The sequence below is a fragment of the Ovis canadensis genome, chromosome 9 (genome assembly GCF_042477335.2).
Source record: "Ovis canadensis isolate MfBH-ARS-UI-01 breed Bighorn chromosome 9, ARS-UI_OviCan_v2, whole genome shotgun sequence".
NCBI lineage: Eukaryota > Metazoa > Chordata > Mammalia > Artiodactyla > Bovidae > Ovis > Ovis canadensis.
Window position 1 is genome coordinate 92,332,501 of NC_091253.1, and position 16,820 is coordinate 92,349,320.

Sequence of the window (16,820 nt, forward strand, 5' to 3'; positions counted from 1 at the left end):
TTAGAACAACCACCATTTATTTGCTCATGATTCTACAGTTTTGGGAGGGCTCAGTGAGGATGGCTCATCTTTGTTCCACGTGGTATGTGCTGGCCTTGGACCTTCCTAAGCGGTTTTTCACTCACAAGTCTGGTACCTCAGCTGAGACAGGTTGAACAACTAGGGGCCAGTCAGTCATCTCTCTCTTTCCAGGTGGCCCCTCCACATAGCTTAGATTTCCTCACAGCATGGTGGGTTCTCCTTAAGTGGTGGTTGGTGTTCCCCAGAATGCAAAGCAGAAGCCATCAGGCTTGTTTAACATCTGGTCTTGGAAGACCTCGAACACTATTTTTGCCACATTCTATAGGTCAAAGCAGTCATAGGGCCAGCCCCAATTCAAACAGAAGAAAACACAGACTTCATGATGGAGATACCGGTGTGACCATCTTTGGAATCAGCATCTACCTCAGGTCATTTTCTCTGTCGTAACAAGGTATTATATGCTTCCACATTTTGCCTTTAATAATGATAAATCTTATCACACTGGAAAAAGGTAGGTCTCGCTGTGACCTTTTAAGAAATCAGACTCTTAGAATTATCATCATGCCTGGGTTCTGAATGACAAGACGGTCTTTTGGTAAATTCCTAAGAAGAAACGAGATTTGGGGGCATGTAATATTAGCAATGACAATCAAGAGAAAATACGAAGATGAGCTTGATTTGCCAAAACCCAAGTTAATGCTTTGCTCTATCTTCTGAGAAAAAAGTCACGTGGCCCCTGAATTTTGGTTATTACTCCTGGGTGTCAGACCGCCCCCATGTTTTACACCCTTTAAAACTAGTACTGCTGGAAACAGACTGGCCACAGGATGCCCCTGAGGATCAGGAGGCCAGAGCCTTTCAGATCCTTAACGTGTGACACACCTGTTCAGGGTCTCTATCCAAATTTCATCCTGGGTCAGAGAACTGCATCTCAGTCCAAACAAAAGGCACGTGAAGGTGGAGACACGTCGAAATGACTACTTTGCCTTTGCCAGACAGTGTGAATCCGTCTATACCGGACAGAGCTTTGGTTTGGAAAATATTTTCAAGCCCCCTGTCTTACATTCCTCTCACTATAAATAACCAGGTGGGCAAGATAGGCCTCTGGTAAATGCCCATGGTTTTGTGCTGTGTAAACACCAGAACAGAGGCCATCGGCTTCCTGGGTCAGAGCAGAGCCTGGACGGGGACCCGTCTTCTTCCTCCGGGTTCTCCTGTCTTCTGGAGCTGAGAGCCTACATCTCCTGGCGTCTCTGCCTTCAACGTCTGGTCTCACGGGCCTCTTCTGCCTCGCCGGCTTGCGTCCCGAGCCAGTAGACAAGGTCAGCCAGCTCCCAGAGTCAGCGACCACAGCAAGGTGGGCGCCTGGCTCCTGGTCTTAAGGAGGTTGGGTGGGCGGCACGCCTGTACCCACGGGGCCCAGCCCTTCCTTCCCACGACGGCCAAGACGTGAAGCGGACCTGCCTCACCGTCTTGGGCTTTCATCACTCCCAAGGCCCTTAGCTTTCCTCTCACAGCAACTCTGTGTCCCTGTGTGCCCCCAGACGCTCGGCCAAAGGGACAACTGGGGTCAGGGTTCTTCTTTTCGGCGTGCAGGTCTGCTTGGTCCTCACCCTCCGGGGCGGGTTTCCGCGTTGGTTCGCCCCCGGCCCAGCCCCCAGCACCCCCGCCTTCCGCGGGCCCCTCTCTCCCCGCTGGGCGCCCGGGCGTTGTTGCCCGGGCTTGTTTCTAGCTCCGGAGCATCGCCCGGCCCGGCGCCAGGTCACGTGCGTTAGTGACAGCCTCTCGCAGGGTGGCCCCAGGGCCCGCGCGCCGCTGATTGGTGGGGCCGGGCCTGGCCCCGCCCCGGGGCGGGGCGTCCGGGCGGGCGGGCCCGACGGGCGGGCGCAGCGGCGGATCAGCTGTTCCGAGGCTGCACAACAACAAAAGGAGCGGGACGCGCCGGCGGCGGCCAGCGGCGCGGCCTCAGGAGGGCTGGAGCGGCCCAGCGCCCCGCGCCCCGCCGTCCGGGAGCCGCAGCTACCTCAGCCGCCCGCGCGCGGGTCCCCGCCGGCTGCCTTCGCCGCCCGTCCGGCCGCCGGTCGGGCCCACGTAAGTGCGGGCGGGGCCGGCGTCCAGGGCCACTCGCTCCGGATCGCCCCTCGGGCCGCGGTCGGTGCGGCCCCACCCCGGTCTCCACTCGCACCCGCGGGCCGGCAGCCCACCACCTCGGCGGCCCCGGGGGTGCGCGCGGGCGCGGGGCGGCGGTTGGGTGTTTGGTTTCTGCCTCCCCCCACCCCGAGCGTGGCCTGTTTTCCCGGGGCCGCCGCGGGACCGACCTCCTCTTCTCTCTCCTCCTCACTCCGCCTCCTGCCCTCCGCCGTTGGACTGGGGCTGCCCGCCCAGGACTGGGCGTCGGGGGCCCCGGGCCCCGGAGGGGCGAGCGCGGCGGCCCCCGCTACCCCGGGGCGCAGCCTGCAGGGCTCTCGGCTGCTCGGCCAGCCCTCCCGGCGCGCGGCGGCTCCGCCACCCCGCGACCGGCGCTCGCCCGCCTGTCGTTGGCAGGTTCCTTGACTCTTGCTTTGATCTTACTTACCTATCACTGGTGGAGGTTGCACCTGTGGTAGGCACTTTATCTCTCATCGTAGTTAAAATCCTCATCATTTTGATCACGCACGCTCATTGGGTGCTTAGTGTGGGCCACAGACTCGGTGAGGATTTTACGTGCATTAACTCAATTCCCACAATAATCCTGTGAAGTTAGGCTGTATTACAGATAGGAAACCTGAGGGCCCAGAGAGATGGACTTAACTTACTCAGGACCACACAGCCAGGTAGAAGGAAATGGTGTTTCAAGTTGAAGATGAGTTTTCTGTAGGGATTCCTTGTGTGTTTTCTTTTTTAATTGTATTTCCTAATTACATCTGCTCATTGTCTCCTGTGTTAATTCCAATTTCGAGGAGATTAAGGAGGAGGGCCTCTCCCCCTTTCCATCACTGAGACAAGAACCCTTTCTGAGGACAAAGTAGTTTTGAGAAAGGGGAGTGGAAAGTGTCCCCTGGGGTGGTTGAACAGAGGTAATAATGAGGAGCCCCAAGATCTGGAAATCACTTGCTTGGTAACTGAAATATCTTTTTCACTGCAGATGCAAAAAACGCTAGGAAGCTTTTGCTTTTAAGGCACGGTCACTATAACCCTAAACTGGCAGCATAATTTTGGAAGGTTCCAGCCTGGAACCAGGACCTTGCTAATTTCTAAGACTAAGGTCTGGTTTGTTTTTGTATCTTTATCTTTTGTTCTTTTCTGTGAATGCTTCATCGATTGCTCATAGTTCTCTTGGGAATGGTCCCACTTTCAAACTTCAGGGTTAACAGGCTGTGAATTACTGTTTATTGCTGTCTTTGTTCACTGTCATTCAAGGCTTCAGAGCCAACCGGGTGGATCCTGGGGAGAATAACCTCCTTGTAGTTGGTTGAGTAGGCTGGATAGAGTGGAACAAGCGAAGACAACTTTCTTGGCTTGGTTTTTCTCCAGTTTAAAATTGATATAAAATTACTTGAATCAGCACATTTATTCTTCTAAACTAGTGAGAGAGGGTGGGATAAAGAGATCATTTTGAGCTGCTTTTTGATGATGATGTGTTAGTTTGGCCACCTGATATTTCGAAACTGTCAAGAAGCCACAACTGTACACATAGTTAGGAGTTAAATCATCAAAGTTGTGGTGTTTTTTTTTTTTTTAATTTAAAATGTTTTTGGAGCCGCCTACTGGCAGCCAAAACCAACTGAAAAGTGCAGTTCTCCAAAGTTCATAGAGCCAGAGTTGAGGCTGGAAGGAGCCTGAGACATCCCGCGCTGGGGGTAGGGGGCAAGAGCGCAAGGTCCTGGGAACCAGAGAGACTTCCGCTCCAACGCAGGCCCCACTCCTGAACAGCTCTGTCACTTTTGAGCAAGTTACTTAATTTCTGAGCTTCAGTTTCCTTATTAGTCAAATGGGACAAATAAGTGCCTCAGATCTGTCACATACAATAAACATTGAGTAAATCACAACTCTGATGACTATAGGAACATTTGCCAATAAAGACACTCAGACCCACAGATGCTAAGTGAGTTGCTCACAGTCATACACCTGGTTTGAAGTGAACTTGTGGTTAATATTTGCTGGGTGCCTGCTGTGTGCCTGCTTCTAAGTGATACACACTTATTCCTCATGTTGGCCCTATCTCCCCATTTTAGAGATGAGAAAACCGAGGCACTGAGAAGTTACTGTATATCCTAAATACATACAAGTTCTGAGGAGCAAAGTCAAGATTTCAAACTGAGCAGGCTAACTCCAAAGCCACGTGGCCTCAAGGTTGGTTACCTGTCTTAAAAATGAGAACTCATACCAATAAACTCTTCCCAGCCCAGTAACTCCTTTTCTAAGTTCTCAAACTAGACTGCTTTACCCCATGAGTGTTAAACTCAGCCACCTTTCTCTGCTCACAGAGCATTTCTACTCATGTCATACGAAAAATATTGATCATAAAATGTTAAGTAACAAAGCAGGATACAAAATTGTGGGCCTACAGTTGTGATAAAAAAAGAAACTATTGGTAGAAGAAAACACGCAGTGTACTAACAATGATTGCAATAAAGTATGGAGTAACAGTTTCCTTATTGATTTTCTAAACTTTCTGTAATGTGCTTTGGTTCATTTTATAATGAAGGGAGGGAATGGAGGTATTTAGAGCCAAGCCTAAGAGGCCAAGCTGCCTCCTTGAAGTGCTGGGGCACAGACACTTTGTTTCTTTTCTCCAGCAGGGTGAGACTGCCAGGCTGGCAGGTGCCCGGGACAACAGCAGCGCCTTCCCCCTTGCCTTCATCCCCCCCCCCCCCCCCCACCTTGCCTTCATTCCTCTACCTCTTGGCTAAATTCCAGAGCTGTATTTGTAAATTTGTCCCCTTAGGACACTTGCTTTCTCTGGAATTTTCACCTTAGTTTTATCTTTGTCCTAGAGTTGTGAATATCAAAAAGCCTGTGACCTGCTGAGGAGTGCAGTCTGAAGTTCTCCTTTGCCTTTGGCTGCACAGGACCAGCCCCAAGGAGAGCCTCCATTCTTGGGCCGAAGCCAAGGTGAAGAGTAGCAGCAGCCTGGTAGGGACAGTCTGGGTCAGTGGGGAGATAGGCCATCAAGACGCTAGAGCAGCAGTGTCCAATATGCAGTGCGGGCTCTGTATGGAGGTTTGGATCTTTAAGTAGCCACCTTAAGTAAGGAAAAAGAAACAGGTGAAGTTAATTTTGTTAATATATTTTATTTAACCTACTATATCCCCAATTAAATTAGATTTAAAATTTAGTTTCTCAGGGAATTCCCTGACGGTCCAGTGGTTAAGACTCTGAGCTTCCACTGCAGGGAGCGTGGGTTCGATCCCTGGTCGGGATCTAAGAACCCTCAGATCCCACATGCCGTGTGATGTAGCCAAAGAATTTTTTTTTAGTTTTTCAGTTTAATTGCATTTCAAATAATCGTTCACCTGATGTTCCCAGAGGCCACCTCACTGAACAGTGTCAGTGTACTGGGGTTTCTCCAGCAGCTCCTTGTCCTCTGGGACAGCTACAGAAAGCGGGGCCGAAGGAACTTGGCAAAGTCACACCAGCCTCACTTTAGGAAACCCAAAGAGGCTTGACTCGTGTGGTCCTGGGGGACGCTCCTCCAGAGACACCCTTCCCGGGGCAGAGCTGCGTGTGCTCCAGTCCTAGGCTGGCTTCCATGTTACAGAAGAGGGGGCAGTTTGGAACCTGCAGCTGCCCAAGCACAGTGGTGCTGGCATGACTGCTGCCTTGTAGCTGCCACTTAACTGGCCTGGGCCTCAGTGACTGACCACAGTTGGGGGATAGAGGCATATTCATGATGAGCTAGGGTTCCCATGGGGTGTTCCCTCCCCATCCGGCAGCTCTCACTGATACAGGGCCTGAGTCCAGCCGGGCACTCTGAAGAATTCATCCAACTAGGTCAGCAGACCCAGAACTGCACTTGGGGCCAATAATTTAAGAGAAATGGGGGAAAGATTAAAGTATCCTTTCTCCCTCCTAGCTCATATGCTCAAAACTTTTACATATACATCAGCCCTGGGATAGCTCATCTTTTGGGATAATCAAGTCTAGCCAACTACACAGCCCACTTCTCTTGTAAATTCTCTTACATGCAACATAAAGTTCACTTTGAGTTCTCATCCTCGAGCTCCAGACTATGTGATTGGCCATACTGCTTTCCAGAAGGGTTGTGGGAAGACTGGTTATGCAAGTGACACTTCCTGTTTACCCGTTTTTCATAATTAATGGCTGAGGATAACAGATTGTGACCACAGAAGTATTCACATGTCATTTAAACACATGTTTGTAGTACTACATGAGTAGTAGCCTGCCAAACAGTTGTAGCAGTCCAGTGCACACATAAGGACTTGAACCAGGAGTCTCATCACCAGCAGATGTGAACCACATCATTTATAGCTAAGGATGATTGTTTTGAAAATGAAGTATCCAGAGTCTGAAGTTAGGGATTCAGGGCTGACGCTCCCTGGATGATCTCCTCCACTCATGGTTTCTGTCACCCCCTTTGTGTTGGTAACTCGCAGATTCTTGCCCTCAGCAGACACCATGCTCTTGGACTGCAGAGCCCTAGATTCAGCTCCTTACAGACATCCCCAGGACTCGCCAACTTCCCCAGTTCCTTGTGTCCAGAGCACATGGCCTACACCTCTGCTGTGCCCCTCTTCCACTGAACTATCCTACCAATCTTCCCCCCCACCCCCCACCCCGTTGGCCAGGCCAAAAACCTAGGGCATCCTTGACTTTCTCCCTCCCCTTCACTTCTGGCGCACAACGCCTTGCAGGATCCAGTCCTCACGTAGCCCGCAAGCCTGCTGTCAAGACTGTCCACCTGGATCTTGAGCCATAGGGAAGCGAGCCACATTCTCACTCATCTGCACGTTTCCACGGCATTGTTTCTACTTCGTTCTTGAGCTTCTCAACGATTCACGATTAAGGTCACGATTGCAGGTGTCCTTCTGTGACCCCTGTCTGTGGATTTGAACCCCCAGTACTTCTCTTCACGTGACACTCATCACACCGGGTTGGTGGGCTTGCTGTGGGAGGTCCTTGTCCACCGCTGTCTCTCCTTCCCTGAGCACTAGGCCTGATGCATGATAGGTGCTCAGCAAATATTTGCAGAATAATAGTTGACACTGACTAAGAACTCTGTACCAAGTACCTTGCTAAGTAGGTTGCCTGAGTAGGATCAGGAAAGCCATCTAGGAGGTGGTGATTGGCAAAGTCAAACCAGTTGGCTTCAAGTAGAGCAAGAGTGGTGGAGAGAAATAGGTGGATTCCCGGCATGTGTGTGGCTAGAGTCCACAGGATGTGCTGCCAGTTTGGGTGAGGGGCGCGGGGGTGTGGATGAAAGGGAGTTTAGGATGAGGGCTAAGTGTTTGGCCTGAATAACTGCTGCCTCTCCTTCCTGAGAAGGGGGGCGACGGGCAGCGAGCCTGAGAATGTTTGTGGGAAAGATGAAAAGATCTTGCAATTCGTTAGGTTTGGTCTGCCCATCAGGTAACCAGGCAGAAATGGGTATATATAAATCTAGAACTCTGGAATAAGATCAGGAGAGGCTGGAGCTCCTCATTAGAACTCACCAGAACTCCAAGGGGTAGCACCCTTGGAGTAGTGTGACTTCCTCACCCTGGTAGGAGACAAGCCACCTTTGAACCCAGCCACAGTGGTCCTTTTCAGTTCTGGTTGCTGGGCCACCTGAGTTCTCTACCGTGTGACTTTTTCCATGCCAGCTGTAGGAATGGTTTTGAAGGTCAAAGTGTGCTGCAGTTAGAGATTTTAGTGGAATTAGGTGTGCTTACAATCATACACAAGAATAGAGCAGGAGAGAAAGGGGGCCAGGGAAAGGGGAGGGCTTGGCGCGGTAGTGGACACGCACCCAGGAGGAGTGCTGGGCTCAGTTGGCAGCTTCTGACCAGTTGACCATGAAAACGTAGCTTTCACTCTACTTACAGAAAAGTAGTATTTCAGTTGAAATATGTTACCCAGGGATATACTTTTATATCTCTTATTATAAAAGCACAGATGTAAAAAAGAACCCCTTCCATTGCGCATTTTGAGATATTTACAGCTTGCGTTTGAGTACTTGATTAATGTTTGTAAAAAAGAGATTCTGCATTCTTATGTTTGAAAGAAGGGAAGAGCCAAGCTGTAGGCTAAGGCCTGTGCTTTTCTCTAGGTGTGAGGAGATGTACATGTTATATAAACATGTGCTGATTTGAAATAGCCTTTTTTTCTGTTTTATTTTAGGGATAATGACTCTTCCAGCTTCTCGCCTAAGTTGAATAAGCACCGTGTGCACTTTAATCCCGTCAGCAGCATCAGGCTGACCGAAGACAGGTTTTGGAAATCTCAGCTACAAAGATATCCAGCCAAAGTCTCAATCTTGCCTTAAAAATGTTCCAGAGATTGAATAAAATGTTTGTGGGTGAAGTCAATACTTCTTCAAACCAAGAACCAGAATTTAGTGAGAAAGAAGATGATGAGTGGATTCTTGTTGACTTCATAGGTAAGGGTATTCTTAGCCATTAATCATCACAGCAAAAGTGGAAACTCTTTTATCGAGTTTTTGCATAAGTAAACCAATAACTCTGAAGGTTTTTAAGCCATAAAAGTAAATAAGAATTTGTCTAAAAAAATTGCATGAAGCATTCTGTGCCAGATGATCGGGTCAGTGACACTGATGTCAGCCTCTCCAGTATGGCAGCTCTTATACCCTGATCCAGTCAGAGGCACTTTTATAGGAAACCCCCATCCTCTACAAGCAGTAACCCACTTGGTGCATTATGTGTTTACTCAGCAAAATAGAAACCAACCTTAAAAACTGTTCTGTCAAACCAACATAATCCATCGCGTACAGTGACACACACCGCCCCCTAACACTCACACATGCATGCACACACGTGCACACTAGGTGCTCAGAAATTATCTTATGATCATTGTGAGTGAATATGAATGGTTTTGTGTCTGATCTAAATAAAGGGAGGACTGAGCATCAGCTAACAGCATCGTCTCTTCTTTTTCTGTGCTCTGATGTGATCTCAATGTGTCACTCATACCCCGCGGGACTTCGACAACGTGTGTGGACTGCCATCTAGACACTTGCACGGGTTTCTCAGCAGCAGAGGATGAGGAGGAAGAAGACATCAGTGAAGAGTCACCTCCCGAGCGCCCTTCAGTCTTTTCCTGTCTCCCTGCATCTCTCGAGTGCTTGGCTGATACGAGTGACTCCTGCTTCCTCCAGTTTGAGTCCTGTCCAATGGAGGAGAGCTGGTTTATCACCCCTCCCCCATGTTTTACTGCAGGTGGATTAACCACTATCAAGGTGGAGACCAGTCCTATGGAAAACCTTCTTATTGAACACCCTAGCATGTCCGTCTATGCTGTGCACGAGCCCTGCCCCAGCCTCAGTGAGGCCCACTGTGGGGCTGAGGAATTTCATAACCCAGGCAGTCCCAGGTATGTTACTGTCTCCACAGACGTTCGTGAAGTGTGTGCCTAGTGTATAAGGCGGGTGATGCTATGAAAAGATGAACTCATTTGAGATTTTCAAAAAAATTAGTTCTAGCGTGGCCCCAGTTATGTAATGGAGAGCTGCCTCGTTTGTAATATTCTACTACGGAATGGAAAGAAAAGACTGGCATTTCTGCTAAGTATCTTAGAATATAACTCGGGTACTTTATAGGCTGGATTATTTGGGGTATCAAATTTGACAGGAATGGTATATCTTAAAATAAATCTCATGATCTTCGAAGTAGTCCTAAGTCACATCAGATGGTGCTTAGCCTTGAAAACCTGAGAAATCTGAAGCATGAGGTAAATAAAATGGCAGATTTAGCAAAGCATTTTGCTGAGAGATTTCTTTTCTGCCTTGCAGAGGGAAGCTTTCATACCCAAATACTGTTTGGTGGTTATATGGGTGTCCCAAGTGGTCTGAAAGGCTCTGCTTGGATGGCAGATGGGTTGAGCGTCTGGAACGGTTCAGGGAGGGTGTCTAGTCAGTAATCCATTCCAGAACAAACTCACAAGTCTGTGGCCTTTATCCAGGGACTATATTCAGGATTGTTCCCACCCACTAAAACAAAGCCCATGGCTGCGTTCAGTGGCTCAAAGTTCAGCTGGTCTGTGATGCATGTTGGTGGGAGGTCCCCTCTGGTATCAAGGTATCTGTAGGATACTGGCACTGACTTACTTCCCTTCATACCTGTTAAAGGACAGGTGACCTGGGTTTTGGAGCCTCCCACAGTGTTCCTGTGGTTCAGTGAGGTCACCCAGAGGGCCGCCTTTTCAGTTGTCCAGGCTCTGACTCTACTAGCCAGACCACTGTATGCGTATCTCCTTCCATTTCCTGTTTGCCAAATACAAACAAAGCCGAGGCAGCTCATTAACCTGATAACTTTACCAGAGTTTGCTACACTTTCGACTCTCAATATTGTAGATGTTCTTGAATGAAGATAAACATACACTTGCACCAGACTGAAAAACATTTGCTTATATAGTTACCCAAGCTTTGTTTTAGGTTGGATCTTTGATGGGAAATGTTACTTTGCCTGGTACTTTATTCCATATTATAAATTTATCAAGAGGTTAATGTTTCAGGCATTCCAACAGAAGTTTAAAATAAAATTTTTTGAGATGGTTTAATTAATTTCTTTAATTGCTTAACAGTTGATTCAAATTAATTTTTTCAGTTCTTAGAAATTCTTCTAACTTTGTTTTGATCTCATCCCTGAGGAGTTCCACTCAAGAATTTAGTGTGATTAATAGCCACTTTAAATTACTAGCATTTGTATATTTATGTTTTCAATATTTAAAGTATGTGTATTTACATATGTATATTCAGCAGCTTTGTAGACAACAGAAGCAGTCCGTATGCACTGCAGAAAATTAGAAAGGGCAAAAATTTTTAAATTTTAAATGACATTTTTCTCACTACTGAGAGATGAATACTGTCAAGACTGTAGGGCATATCCTTCCAGGTGGTATTTTCTGGATGTGCCCATGCATGGATATATAACACCATTTTTAACCTAAATGGGATCAAGCTATAGGTACTGTTTTATAATCTGCTTCCTTAGGCAGTGATTGCTACTTTTTTTTTTTCCCCCTAATAAAATTTTACTTTGTGAACTATACAGACCATACTCAGACTTGCCCACTAAAGCCCAGAATACTTCATCTAGTTTGTTCAAACCAGGATCCAGTTCAGGACCTTGCATTGAACCTGGTTAAGTGTTTGTAGTTTTGATGCAGTGAGAATGTTCATTTTTTATATCTTGTTTGTCACTGTATATTGTTATATGTTTTGATATAACACTTAGGTAGTTAATTATAAATAAAGGATCAAATGGACATACCTAATTTTATATGAATTCTTTCTGAACATAAGAAAGTGCTATAAATTATTACAGTTTTATAATAACCAAAAAATTTTAACATCTTTATATTTGGATTTTAAATTTTTATAAGAAAGGCCCACTAAATCAAGATAGAAATCAGATGTCACCAAAATTAGGGAGATGACTATGTAGTAAATATCTGTATTTTCTGAGCAGGAAATAAATTATATGCTTTTCGAAAGTTAAGATTATTTCCATCCTGTATATCCTTGGAGAGATTACCATAAAGCACATAAAAGTAAGGTGCTTAACAATTAAAGAAGGCTTCATAGTATGTACTTAATTGTATTTTAGCCTTTATAAAATATTGTATGTGAAGGTTTATGTGCTATCATAATCTTAAGTAATACATGTTCCTTTAATGACCCATAGTAACCCAGTTTTAATAAAGAAAAGTTGACCTCCTCCTAATAGTAAAATTAAATAGCATTTGCAACTTTACTAGTGATTTAATAGTTCACCATTTAACATTTGTAGGGCCAGGAAAAGCTGCTTATAAGACTCACTGGCACAGAGTAAGTATGTTTCATTTGAGACTGTGTGATATTGTATTATCAGTCTGAGCAGGAAGGCAAAGGACTCAAGGCATCCAGCTTTTAAAAACCACTGTCTTTGTTTTGTTTTAACTGCTTTCTATTAGTTTCTTAATGTGACCAGCTTTAATTCTACTATTTAATAAAAATAATATATTAAAAATATAACTGTGTTTTCCTCTAGCAGTTGTAGGCAGAATATATAACTGCTTTCCTGTGTAAAATAACACTTAAAAATCTTAAAGTTCTTCATTACGTGTTCATGTAGTTTAGAACTATCTGATTAGCTTTTAATATAGAAAATACATAGTAATTACATGGTTTGTAGCCATATATTAAGATTATGTGTTCTCCAAGGGTCTTTATAACATTGCTCTGCAAATACCATTCCAAAGTGTGCCTGTTGTGATATAAATTTAAAACTTAAAGAGTTATGTTTTGTAATAAGCAGATATCTTACCAAGACAAAATTTTTTTTGATGAGTAGAATTTCCTTATGCATGTTTCTATTAAATTCAGACTTAAAGCTTGTTTTCCTAGAACATTTTGCTTATAGACACATAGAGTCTGTGAAGCTGCTGTTGGCACAGTGCCTCATAATCAAACCTTGGAGTGTGACTTTTGTTACATTCTTGGTTGAGTCAGTTAATATTTGTGACCTTAACCTCTCTGAGCCTGAGTTTTCTGATTAGTAAAATTTAGGAATTAAAATAGTTTTCTTTTAAGGTTATAGTGAGAATCAAACTACATGTATAAATGTGTTTGGTGTGTAACTGAAATCCACTCAAAGTGTAAAGCATTGTTTTAAAAACTACAGTTCACTTAATTTACCACCTCTGGGTGGACTCTATCACATATTTCATTTGAAAGTTGGCTGCTGCTTTCTACCGTTATCAGTGTGGTCACAAAATAAAACCTTGTCTGACAGCCATGAGACACTGAGCTCTCATTCAACCATAAACAAATGGGTGTGGCAAATTGAATTGCCAAGTAGCTTTTTCAGTTTCATCGATAACATGCTATGTTACGTAATACATGCCCAATTTTTTCTGTTTCAGAGTGGAAGCCGAGAATGAAATGGGGCAGCACATTCATTGCTATGTTGCAGCTCTCGCTGCTCATACAGCTTTTCTGGAACAACCCAAGAGCTTTCGCCCTTCCCAGTGGATTAAAGAACACAGTGAAAGGCAGTCTCTGAACAGAAATAGCCTTCGTCGCCAAAATCTTACCAGAGATTGCCACTCTCGGCAAGTCAAGCACAGCGGCTGGGCTGTCCATCAGCCCTGCCCACGTCAGTACAATTACTAAGAATCTGAAGCGTGTTTGGTTGGTTTCTCATAGTTTGTGCATATGTGTGGGCATGTGCATGTATGGATGGTAAAGCTGCTGTCTCTTTACAGCCAACAGATGACCAATCACATAGTTTTATTGGTGTGTTTAGACACTATCTTGAAAACCAGATTTATATGCTGGGTATCACGTAATGCCTTGCTCTTAACATTTGCTTTTTTGTAAAAATTTTTTCAGAATATTTTTGGGAACATATCAATACAGTTAGTGTTTGGGAAGGTCTTTAAATCTATTAAGGTGTACATGAATTAGCAGTTTAAAGACGTTTCTTCCCAAGTACGAGAATAGGCATCTTTCAATTTCATTTTATTTGGTATTAATCAGTCTTTTGAGTAAGCAGAAATTTATTCTCAGGGTCAGCCAAACACTTTATTGACCAGTACTTGATAATCTTTTCTGTATATAATGAATACATTTTTACACACTAACATGAGCATTAACAGGTGATGTGGTTGCCACAGATAAAATGGAATTATGGCTGAACTTTCTTTTGGAAGAAAACTTGATCTATTTCTGTGTGTACGGGGTTTTTATTTCCCAGATTGGCCATGCAGTTCATTTTGGAATTCAGGTACATTAAGTGTTAGTGAGCAGTGCATTCAACAATTCTGCTGTGACTGCGTAACGTGGTACAGACATGACGGCACCGTGGGACAACAGCGCCCGTCTCACATGCAGAGGGATTAAATTCGACCTGTGAAATTGTATTTGGGGAAATGTGTATCTGTAAGTGATCCATTGGTCCACTGTTTGGATCCTTTCCTGCCAGCTTTGCCTGCTCGCCACCTCACATCAGCTGTAAATTCAGAAGTACGTGTCCTGCACTCTAGTGGCTTCCTATTTGTATCTGCCCAGGGGAAAAGAGAGAGGCTTTGTATTTCTGATGCAGTGATAGATCCTCTGCTGTGGAGCCTGTTCTGCCAGCTGGCAAGCAGCGGTGAAGGGCGTTCCTGGTGACATCTATTCACAGCATCTAAATGAAGAGTGACAGGTTGAGTTTTTCCCTGAGTTTATATATATATATATATATATATTTAACTTGGGCTTCAGGCAAATTCCTTAACCACTTTGGCCTTTGGTACCTCCACCGAGGAGGGAGTAGTAACATGTACCTCCCTCCCAGTCGTGAGGACCGTGTACTGATTTGAAGTGGGGCTGTCCTGAACTGATCTTTGTGTGAAATTCCAAGGGCCTCTCTGCCGAGTCTAGTGAAGGGGCAGGGCCGGGGCAGCTCTTCGGCCACAGCTCCTCTTCAAAGTGTTGGTGCTCGTGAGGCCAGGGTGCAGGGTTGAGTCACACCGAGGCCAGTTAGCTCAACGAACGCAGAGAAAACCTATTTCTTTACGTCTAGCCAGTCACTTTATTTTTTCGCAATTGTGATGGGTTTTGCTGAGCCATCTGCACTCTCACCAGTTTCCTCTGAGATTAAATTAAACACATTTACAATCCAAAGCACATTTTACTGACAGAGCAATAATACTATCACCTTCATAATCAAATAGCTTATTTTTCCATTCTCCTCTGCAGTCCTAATTGAGTACATGACTAGACAGTGTTGTCAAGGAAAAAGCAGCATATAGTTATGTGAAGTACTGTTTTATTCTTCAGCAACCCTGTAGCAGTTGGGTGCAGGGAACCATGGGAGACTTTGCAGTGAAGAGCTGTGCTCTTTTCTGACTAGATTGGGATGTGTGGCATTGGAAGAGGTCACATAGCTTAGTTAGGTGGGGGTGGTAGGTTGTTCCTCCACTACTGGCTGTGCTGAAGGGCCAGGAACGTCTCTTCAGAACAAGGGTATAGATCCCCCTTCTCATCTTAGTCCCCTTCCGTTTCGACTACCCCTTTATTTATTTGTTTTCCTCATTAGGGGCCAAGTCTGTTAAGTTTTGTCAAACTGAGCTAGAAGTTGTGTTGTTACTATTTGTGTTTACCAGCCTTGGGAGATAGAGTGTTCATGAAGGTGTGTGTGTTTTATACCATGACTGTTAAAGGGCCATATGTTGCTAACTTGAGCTTAGGTGTAAGCCTCTAAATACATGGGGGTCTCTTTCTTTCACATACTAAATGTAAGCTGTAGTACCTCATGAGCTCCAGAAGTTCAGCCATGAGAATTTGTTTGGCAGCATGAACAGATTTGTATATAAAACTGCAATGGTCTTTTTTAACTATTATTTTTTCAGATTTCCTGATACCTTAAATACATTTACATCTCTATCAGTTACTGACCTTTCGTTTACCTTATTCGAGCCAGGTTTTGTATGCTTTGTACCTGGAAAACAATTAACTTCAGTCATTTCAGCGTTTTTTCAGGGTAAGGCCTACCACGTATCTGTGATATCACACTGTGGTTTCTGCATCAGTGTCTAAGGCTTCTGTCTAAAACTGGCCCATGTAAGAATTGAAGAAAGTGGTCACCAATGCAGTTCTTGGTCATCACGTGTGTTAGGGATCGACTGTGTGCAAGTTCACAAGACCAATAATAACAGAGTGCTATTGACCTGTTAAGTATTCTTTGAAACAGGGCTGAAATGCAGCTTATTATAAGTTAATTATTTTTGCTGTTGTAAATATAAATGGTTTACAGTGTGCTTTAGTGCATACTTCTTAAAAATTTCAGCAGTGAGAAATAAAACCCCTTTGCGTTTAGCACCCTGGTTCTGAACTGAACAGTCTGGACCGTGTGCTGCACACAGCAGCACTTCGTGAATGAGTTTCTTAGTGTTTATAATGTACCATGTTTCTCAGAGTTTGTGTGTTTCATTTCTACAACATTTTATGATGTATATCTTACATTTATTACGTTTCTTCCTCAAATAATTTGATTATGTACTGCACCATAAGTTGAAGATTAACCACCCATTATTTATCTTCTGTGGGAATTTATATGGTTGGGTTGGGGGGAGGGTAGGGAATTTTTTGCAGAAGGTGCAGAGTGATTGGAATTATTACTTGCTGTTCCAGGGAGCTTTTTTTACATTGATTTCCTGTGCATTTTTTCCCAGTTCCGATGCAAACTGTTTCTGTTTACATACCTTCTCTGTTGTATCAGTACTTTGATTCTAGAGAGATGACAGTTTACGTAAAACTTCAGAGGGCCATTCAGCATTGGCTAATGTTTTTGCTTCTCAAATCTGTGTAGTACACTGGTTTGTAATTTTTGTGTCTTCACTGAATCTGAGTGTCTTTGCTATTTCTCTTCTTCCTCAAAGAAATATGTTGTCTTATATACTCTTTTAAGAAAAAAGAGTAAAGAAGGATATCTTTCTTTTTCTCATCTTCTTTGAGTTGGAAACAAAACAAAAAAGGACTCTAGAAGATAGACATTTAAATTTAAATAGCTTAGTGGAAAAAGTTTAAGAGTTTCCAATTATTAGTCTTTGTTTTTAGAATCAGTTAAGAGACTGCTCCTTGTACTGGAGATACTAGCATATGTTTGTAATGTTACCTT

General features: G+C 44.6%; 1 protein-coding gene across 13 annotated transcripts; it reads left to right on the forward strand.

The window, feature by feature from the left end:
- Window positions 1-1,875: 1,875 nt before the first annotated feature.
- TP53INP1 (tumor protein p53 inducible nuclear protein 1) lies at window positions 1,876-14,079 on the forward strand. Of its 13 annotated transcripts, XM_069600597.1 has the most exons (8): window positions 1,925-2,112; window positions 3,146-3,265; window positions 4,236-4,353; window positions 4,998-5,115; window positions 8,341-8,599; window positions 9,189-9,549; window positions 11,967-12,004; window positions 13,081-14,079. In XM_069600597.1, the coding sequence occupies exons 5-7, from the start codon at window positions 8,488-8,490 to the stop codon at window positions 11,986-11,988; spliced, it is 495 nt and encodes a 164-aa protein (XP_069456698.1). In that variant the 5' UTR covers window positions 1,925-2,112; window positions 3,146-3,265; window positions 4,236-4,353; window positions 4,998-5,115; window positions 8,341-8,487; the 3' UTR covers window positions 11,989-12,004; window positions 13,081-14,079. The 13 variants fall into 13 exon arrangements, with proteins under 13 accessions (XP_069456695.1, XP_069456697.1, XP_069456690.1 ...); XM_069600596.1 differs by lacking the exon at window positions 3,146-3,265 and having other exon boundaries at window positions 1,883-2,112; XM_069600591.1 differs by lacking the exon at window positions 11,967-12,004.
- The last annotated feature ends 2,741 nt before the right edge of the window (window positions 14,080-16,820 follow it).

Coding starts and splice junctions, on each gene's coding strand:
- TP53INP1 (XM_069600594.1), top strand. CDS start 8,488: ATGTTCCAGAGATTGAATAAAATGTTTGTGGGTGAAGTCAATACTTCT. Junction 8,600..9,188: donor GATTCTTGTTGACTTCATAG/GTAAGGGTATTC, acceptor ACTGCCATCTAG/ACACTTGCACGGGTTTCTCA. Junction 9,550..13,080: donor CATAACCCAGGCAGTCCCAG/GTATGTTACTGT, acceptor TTTCTGTTTCAG/AGTGGAAGCCGAGAATGAAA.